General features: G+C 45.5%; 1 protein-coding gene across 1 annotated transcript in view; it reads left to right on the top strand.

Annotated features, from left to right (window-relative positions):
* The window catches only part of LOC105301903 (lysine-specific demethylase 4D-like), a 16,934-nt gene extending 8,031 nt beyond the window's left edge, over nt 1-8,903 (top strand). Inside the window, 1 exon segment of the mRNA XM_023520260.1 lies at nt 8,014-8,903. Within this exon segment, the coding sequence (XP_023376028.1) occupies nt 8,014-8,903 (890 nt within the window).
* The last annotated feature ends 391 nt before the right edge of the window (nt 8,904-9,294 follow it).

Genomic DNA, 9,294 nt, shown 5'->3' with positions numbered 1-9,294 from the left:
GATCTGCGTCTTCAAGAATCAACACTTAGTCTTGTTTTAAACACCAGACCCTCATAGAATCAATGAATTCTTCCTTAAAATGAAATCATTTTCTCTATTTATTTAGTTAGCTATTTTAGCCCCAAAGCTATCATTTGACTTAAGAGGGAAATATTTGAGACATTTCTGCCAGAAATTAAAATTGAAATAGAAGTATTAATGAATGGAAAAATACTTGTGCTGTAAATGATGAAAGAGAAATGATGATTTTCTTTTTAGATGATACAATTGACTATTCGGAAAACCCAAGGTAGTGGCTAGTTATATCTATCCTTTTTCTCTTACTCTTCACTCTTGCAGGACTCTGTGCTTTCCAGATTTTACTTCTTGAATACTTGGGACACATTCAAGAGCATTTCTGCAGTGAAGAGGCAGACTAATCCTTCTAAGTCAGGAAGGTGAGGGAGAGGGGGTTGTGACGGTGATTTTTATTACTACTCTCTTTTTAGGCAGATGACCTTGACCCCTATTTACTGATGAAGGTTCCTTAATTATCCCAGACTGCTCTCTTCTGAACTACTATAATACTCAAATTATAACACTTTCTTGAGCACAGACAAGTATGGCAGGGATCATGCCAAGCATCAAGATCGGCAGTTTGTTTAAGACACAAAATCATCCTTTGAGGTAGAGACTCTTATTATCTCATTATATGGTTGAAGAAGCAGAATTACAAGAGTCTTTCCTTATCATTGGTTTCATTTTCCATGTTTTCATTTATCTACGGTCAACCACAGTCCTAAAATAGTAAATAAAAAATTCCGGAAATAAACAATTCATAAGTTTTAAATTGCACACTGTTCTGAGTAGCATGATGAAAACTTTCACCAGCCCCTCTGTGCCACTCATCCCTTTGTCCACTGTCTCCATGCTCCCCACCCATTAGCCACTTAGAAGCCATCTGGGTTATGAAACTGACTGTTGAGGTATTGAAGTGCTTGTGTTCAAGTAAGCCTCATTTTACTTATATTATTATAGTTATTCCATTTATTAGTTATTTTGTTAATCTCGTACTGTGTCTAATTTGTAAATTAAACTTTATCATAGGTGTGTATGTATAGAAAAAAACGTAATATATGTAAGGTTTGGTCCCATTTGTGGTTTCAGGCATCCACTGAAGCAGGGAGAGTCTTGGATTTCTCCCAGGATTAGGGAAACTACTGTATAGAAAAGCTGAATAAAATATTTAAGGCCACCACTTAGTAAATGCTGTGGTCAGTATTCAAATCTGTCAGTGCTGAGCTGATCCAGAAGGGAAGGTTTAGGTGGTGAGATGCCCAGTTGAAAGAACACACGAGAGGTTGACATGAGAATGAAATGGCAGGCACCATCTTTATTGCAGGGAACGCGCTTCTGCTGTGCTTTGTCTTCTTATGCTCCCCTTCTGCTCTCCTTCCGTTCTCCAGGGGACTGCATGGCTCCATGCATATCAGAGTACAATAGTGGCATTCAGCCACACGTGCGTGATACAATAAGTCGAAGTATGTTTGCATATTTTAGGTTACATTACTACACTAATGTAACATTCTAAATTCAGGGTCCTATTTCTAGCCGCAGGCCTAGATCACAGCCAGACCCGGGATCAGCCAGGCCTGGGACCCACACTCCACCCCTACAGAGTCATGGTACAGGATCTGGCCCAGAGGGCGCTATTTTGGGCCCACAACCCACTTGCCATTTCTAGAGTGGCTTAGTCCCACAGGGCATCACCCCTGGGGTCCTCTTTACCCATGTTCTCTCTGGGTGCTGCTCAGCATACCAGGGGCATTGTGATATGTCAACTTGTGTTTGTGCCTGCATCAACGATAGCCCCCATCGTTTCACTACCTGTTCCCTGGTATGAGCCATCTGTGTACCAGGCATCCTCAAGGATAGGAGTCCGACCCTCTACATAGGGACTTGGTATGTCTCTCATCTCAGTAAGCTTAGCCAGGAGCTCTGCTTGGACAGCATAGGGGTCTATGCAATTCCTGTACAAGGAGTCTTCCTTAAGATCGCAGACACCACTCCACGGGTTACGTGGACTGCACCATTACAGGATTATGGCCAGTGATGGCCTCACTGGCCAACAGGGCTGTGTATATGGCAGCCAGTTGCTTCTCTATCAGAGAATACTGCTCTTCCACACTTATCAGCGAATATGGCGCTTCCATGCTTTTCAACAATTGGGACCAAAAGCTATTGTCACCTTCTGGGAACCGTGTTTCTGGGAACCATGCAACAAGCCCCATCCAAACCCTATATCATCCACCTGCATCAAAAGCAGGGATGGGAGTGCTGGATCTACTATGCGTAGAGTTTGGGCTGTGCTACAGCTTGCTTTGTAGCCTTAAAGGCCTCTTCTATTTCCAGAGTCCAATCCCACTGGGCACCGCGTCACGCTAGATGGTGCAGGGGACACATCAAGGAGGCCAAATGGAGGATGAACAGTCTCCAAAACCCTAGCAGTCCCAAATAGGTTTGGAGCTGCTTCACAGTCTCAGGTCAGAGATATGCCCATGTCTTATCAATCACTGCCTCTGGCATTACTTTTGTTTTACCCAACCAGACAACTCTCAAAAATTTGACAGAGAACTCAGGTCCCTGGACCTTGTCCTCATTGATTGCCCAAACCCAGTCAGCGAGAGCTTCTCGCAGGCTGTTAGCTGCTGCTTCTAGTTCTGTAAGAGAATCAGAGGTTAGCATTATATCAATATAATGATACAAGTACACTGCGGGCAGCCGTTTCCATGTGGCTAAATCTTGAGCCACAAGACTATGGCACAGGGTAGGGCTGTGCAGATAGCCCTGGGGAAGGATGAGGAATGTCCACTTGTTGTGTCCAGAATAACCAGACCCAACTTGAGTGCTCTTAACCAGGAGACAGTTTATTAGCCGGCGGCTGTCCTTGCAAAGGAGCAGCCTCGAAATGCCAAGATACAAGGTTTTTAAGCCCCAAATCCCATTCCTCATTCTGTCTTAAACACAAAGGTCCATCTTTCTCCTATTCACTACCTGTCAACCCACTGGTCAGGTGTGCAAGCGGGAAGTACAGAAGCAGAAAGCTTGTGTTAGAATGTTATGTTCCTATGGGTGATTGCCTATGTTCCCATGGACAATAGCCAGTGTTCCCATGGGCGATGGCCAAACAGTAATTTTCAGCTTATATACAATTGATTATTTTTCATGCCACGCAAGCAAGCAGGGTTACACAGGCTAAAATTGGCAGTTAGCGTATGAGCTCATTGTTACAAGTTTCATGATTAACAGAATGTGGTTAGGGGTTCCAGAAACTAGGCCTAAGTTATGGACTTCCTTTGTCCAGTTTCAGGTTTTAATTATTCTTTAACCCTTTCACATTTCAGCAGGCCATTACACACTGTCGCCCTTCCCAGGTGAGGGCAAACTGTTCTTGACTTTCTGGAGCTATGGCAATAGAGAAAAAGGCATTTGCTAAGTCCACCACATAATGGTATCGTCCAAGTTCATGTGACAACCGGTCCATAATGTCCGTGACATTCAGCAGGGCAGCATGCAGGGGCGGTGTAACTTTATTCAACTTCCAATAGTCAATCGTCATGCACCAGGAGCCATCAGGCTTCTTCACTGGCCACACAGGAGAGTTGTATGGGCTACGAGCAGGACGAATAACATCGGCTTTTTCCAGCTCCATTATAGTATGTACTATTTCCTCATGGCCTCCCGGCAGGTGATACTGTTTTGTGTTCACTACCTGGGTGGCCTGAGGCAACAACAGTGGGGCATGGTGTGGCTGTCGCCGGATAATAGTTTTCACTACCTGGATGCGAAGGTGGAATTCACCAGCAGTGGTATTCACAGTCAAGCCTCGCAAAAGATCAGTTCCCAAAATGTACTCCTGTATGGGGGATATGTACACTTGGTATGTCCGAGGAGGCAATCTGTCAATACCCAATGTTACAGGGTCCTGCTGCATGCAAATGATTTGACCCCCATAGCCTTCTGTGGTTACAGTGGGCCCAGGAAACTTGTCTGGATTCCTAAAAAGCAGGGTGCTGTCAGCACCCGTGTCCACTAGGGCTCATACCCTCTGCACATTGCAGGGGGACCAATGTATAGTCAGCTCTACATGTGGCCTCGGGTCAATCGGCTCCCCTGTCAACTGGGTGCCTCGGCCTGATCCCTAATCAGGGAGATAATCGGCTAGCCACACCTTACAGGTGGTGGATTTCCCTGAAATAGGAGTAGGAGTGAATTGCTGGTCAGGGCACAGCTGATTCCACAGAGCTAGCAGCATTTCATTAGGTTGCTGCTCAATCTTTCCTGCAGCGACTCCTGCCCAAGGAGATCAAACCGCATTTGCCTGCGGCTCATTTCACAGCCCATTGATCTGGGTGTTGCTCCACCCCCCTTTTTGGCCACTCCTCCGTTCCTGCACTGGCCAGTCTGGGAGTGGCAGCAGGTGGTACCTCTCGCATCTGGGTGGAAAGCTCCTTGCATTTCACTTTCACATCCCCCATCCTAGCCATAGTGGACATCACCTCGTGGATCCTCCTATCCACATAAAAGGACAGCAGTGCTGCCATGGTGCCAAAAGTACCAGACTGGCCAGAAGTCAAAATCAAGTCCTTCTTACGGATTGTAAATACCTCTCCATCAGGGCTCGTATGTACTGGGCCTGAAACATCATCTGTCACATGCCCATTTCCCTAATTATCTGGACCGGATCTAAGTACATAGTCCATCTGCTCACTGTCTCTGGCAGCACCCCTGGGTCGGCCCACGCTGTCCGTAACATGAGCCAGTTAACGAAGGAGTGATTGCCCGCACCCTGCGCCGTGTGAGCCACATTCTGGAGGCACTGCCTGAGGGACAGTATCACTGTTATGGAGGCTAGCTGAGCCATCTCTTCTAGAGATAATTCAGTCCCTTCAGCCCCGATATCCCACAGCCAAAGCAGCCACCCTGGAACTGTCTGCCCGGCTCTCTGCTGTACCTGTTTTATCAGGTCTCGGAGTTCTGCAGGGGTGTACTGGATCAAAGTAGTTTGCTTTTTGACCTGGGGGGGTGCCATCAGCTTGCCCCCCCGCCCCCCGCAACAGCTGTTCCACTTCAACCTGCTGCCATATCTATCACTGGACGCGCCTGCCGCGGTAGTGTCGGTGGGCTCCCAGACTGGGAAGATGGCAGTGACTCAACAGAACCCTACGGCATATGTTCTGCTGCTGTCAGCTGCTTTTCCAGTGCTTGTTACTGATATTGTAGCTGTTGCACCTGCTGAACCTGATCCTGAACCTTCAGGCTGGCCTGCCGCAGCACTGCCAGGAACATCCAGGCCACCTGACCCGCTGCCTCCCGGTGAGTGGTCAGGACATTTGGCTCCGACATCTCCAGGGCTTTCCGGACATCCTCTGGACGCAGATCCACTCCATCCTCCGCCAGCATCCACGTAGCCAGATATGCGGCCACGGGGTACCACTGGGAGGCAGGGAGCCACATGTCCTCCACCCAGGTCTCCTCCACCCAAGAACCATCCAGAGCCCTGGGGACTGTACACTCGCCTCATCCCGCAGACTATGCCACGTGTCAGCACTGAGCTGATTGAGAAGGGAAAGTTCGATGGTGAGATGCCTAGTTGGAAGAATGCACAAAGGGCTGACATGAGAATGAAACGGCAGGCACCAACTTTATTGTGAGGAGCACAATACTGCACTCGCTTCTCCTGCTCCCCTTCTGCTCTCCTTCCACTCTCCAGAGAACCACTTGGCTCCACACATATCAGAGTGTAATAGTGGCATTCAGCCACACATGTGTGATACAATAAGCTGAAGTATGTTTACATATTTTAGGCACAGGTGCCTTACTACGCTAATGTAACATTCTAAATCTGGGGTCCTCACAAGCCTGGATCACAGCCAGACCTGGGACCAGCCAGGCCTGGGACCCACAAAATCCATTAATGCTAATTCTATCTTATTTTCCTTACTTGTCTTATCTTCCTTATTTGTCTTATCTTCCTCATGAAAATGAACACGTTTTCAGGAAAATCTAAGTCTTATTTTTTTTCGTTTTCTCCATTGAACCGATCTTGATATTTTAAGCATTGTAGTCACTCACTTCATACTTATTTGAATAAATGATTATGTAAAATTACCTAGCTAGCGTTTCTCATCTTTCTCTCTCTTGACTAAAAATTTCTCTGGATCTTCGCCTTTCAACTTTTTTGTGGTTTTGTGGTTTTAATTTTAAGTTTAATTCTATCTTGAATTACAATGTGGAGCCATGGGATTGGATTAAGATGTGGCTGATTGAATTAAAATATTAATGACCTATCAGGCCATTCCCTTTCAGGAGGTCTCCAAGTAAGAAAAGCACTCTGTGAGGCTGAGATTGCCTCATTTGAAACCAGGATTTCAGATTAGTGGGAGGTAAGCTATGTACTATTCTCCTTTTTTTTTTTTACATGTTAAATATGAAATTAATAGAAAGGGAGAACTTTCTCAGTTAAAAGTTTAAAGTATTTGTTTTTTAGTTGTGGGAATGTTTTTTATTTTTATATTGGAAACTGTAATTGATGGAGTTACCATTTCTCCTAGATTAAAAATGAATATTTATTTCATTAAAAAATATATACATATGTATTCAGCTAGTTTTGCTATGTGGTCATGTTGAAAGTTTTAAAGATAGATTCTTTTATCAGATAAAATCTTTTTATTTTATGGGAAACTGAAGGAGTAGACTAGAGTTGGACATGAATGATTTTAGAGGATATTGATGGATTAGATAGGGATGGTGCTGAATGAATTCAATTTTTGGTGGAACACATAGAGCTAGACCATCAATCCATGCTGCTTCATTTGGAGGTTGAGTCCAAAGGGGAAAGCATATTTTCAGAACTTGGAAAATGTTCATATGAAATCAGGATTTCATATTATTAGACAATTGCCTATTTATTCCCCCACCTTTTTTTTTTTAGTTTAAAAAATATTCAAAGAGATTAAGGCAAAAACTATATATATTTTGAAAAGGAATTAAACATGCTTGAATCTTTTACTTTTTGTTTTAGTGATTAACTTATTTTATTTGATCAGTTTATTGAGGCACGTATGGGTTTTTGTATCTTTCCATATTCAGGTTTCAAAGATATATTTTTACTTAAAAATAATTTCCTTTAGTGAGATAACAAACTGAGGTTTACTAACAGTAGAAAAGAACATTTTGGAACCTGTGATTGAGCTGCTGACAACAGAATTATATTGGAGCTGATTGAATAAAATTATTCTTTCAATCATATCTATCTATCTTACTAATATATTTTGACTGAACTATCCATTTCTTTTGTGTAAGTAACTGCTGAATCTAGGATTTAGTTCCTGGATGATTTGGCAAGCTGTGAAATATTTTTTATAATTGTAGTTGCTTAAAGAGTTCAAGTTAGAATTGTTGGTGATGTGTTATTGTTGTAGTGGTGAATAATTATGTTTCATATAATAGTGGTTTCATGTGTCTCTTTAGCAACTTCATCTATATTCAGACTGGGATTTGGGAATGTGATGCTTATTAATTTAAAACCAGAGCATCTGAAAAACATGGCATCTAGCATCTCAGATTTAAAATAATGACAAATTTCATCCTGTTGTGAAAAAAATGAATATTTCACAAATATATTGCTTACGTGGAATCCAAAGGCAGGCACAGCACAGAAGGGGCCTGCCGAAGAAATGGAAGACCAGGATGTCTGATACCATTGTAATAACCACTCTTGTCCAGCAGGTGGCGAGGGGGAGAGGAGTGTGTTTACTAAATACGGGAAAAGGAAGAGCCCTAGAGATGGGACAGCTCCGCCAGTTTTGAGCAAAAGCTAAAAGTTTCCCATCCACGCACCTAGGATTTTAAGGATTTGGAGCAAAAATATTTGAAGAAGCCCTTATAATACAACCAAATTATGGCGTTCAAAAACAACAAAAACCATGACTCCTTGTATGATGAAAACATTGAAATCTGGAGACAATTCAGGACCCAGTCTCCTCCAGCAGGTGGCCTCTGGCCGGGCAGGTGTGTTCATTCAATACCACAAAAAGAAGAGTGCCATGACGGTGGGGGAGTATCGCCGCTTGGCAGACAGTGGGAAATATCGGACTCCACCACACAAGGATTTTCAGGATTTGGAACGAAAATATTGGAAAACCCGCCTGTATGATTCACCGATATATGGCGCGGACATCAGCGGCTCCTTATTTGATGCAAACACTAAACAATGGAACCTCGGACACCTCGGAACCATTCAGGACCTGCTGGAGCAGGAGTGTGGAGTTGTCATCGGAGGCGTCAACACACCCTACCTGTACTTTGGCATGTGGAAGACCACCTTCGCTTGGCACACGGAGGACATGGACCTTTACAGCATCAACTACCTGCACTTCGGGGAGCCCAAAACTTGGTACGCGGTGCCCCCGGAACACGGCCAGCGCCTGGAACACCTGGCCAAGGAGCTTTTCCCGGGCAGTTCGCGGGGCTGCGAGGCCTTCCTGCGGCACAAGGTGGCTCTCATCTCGCCCACTGTCCTCAAGGAGAACGGGATCCCCTTCAGTCGGATCACTCAGGAGGCTGGCGAGTTCATGGTGACGTTTCCCTACGGCTACCACGCTGGCTTCAACCACGGCTTCAACTGCGCGGAGGCCATCAATTTCGCCACCCCGCGGTGGATCGACTATGGCAAAGTGGCCTCTCAGTGCAGCTGCGGGGAGGCCAGGGTCAGCTTCTCCATGGATGCCTTTGTGCGCATCCTGCCTCCCGAGCGCTACGAGCTGTGGAAACGCGGGCAGTACCGGGCCGTCGTGGACCACGTGGAGCCCACGGCGCCGGGCAGCCGGGAGCTGAGCGCCTGGAGGGAGGTCTGCCTCTAATCTCTACCCATCTGGTTGACATGGTCCTTGTTGTGGTCCTTAGGAGCAGGAAGCTCAAGAGGCGACTGTCCAGGCCTGGGTCAAGAGGCGCCTCTCTATGGGCATAGAGTGCGCAGCTCCGGACCCTGAGGCATAGATCCAGTCCCCAGACAATCTGGATCCCAGAGCCCTGCAATCTGTCATCTTGCTAAGGCTTCCATGGATGAGGGTCCTTTGATTGCCTCCGGATCTTGCTTCCTCCTGTCCCTACTCCCTTCTTTCTGGCTGCCTCGTCTGTGCCACCACTTGAGGCTCTTAATCATCAGAGCTCTGAGCCAAAGTCAAGTTTGCAAAACGCTATTACGTTTCTAATAGAGCTCCCCAAACACTACTGAATGCTGATGAATTCTGG

The sequence above is a fragment of the Pteropus vampyrus genome, unplaced genomic scaffold (assembly GCF_000151845.1).
Source record: "Pteropus vampyrus isolate Shadow unplaced genomic scaffold, Pvam_2.0 Scaffold254, whole genome shotgun sequence".
Classification (NCBI taxonomy): domain Eukaryota; kingdom Metazoa; phylum Chordata; class Mammalia; order Chiroptera; family Pteropodidae; genus Pteropus; species Pteropus vampyrus.
The sequence above is the reverse complement of the archived record's forward strand: the minus strand, read 5'-3'. Positions and strand labels throughout refer to the sequence as shown.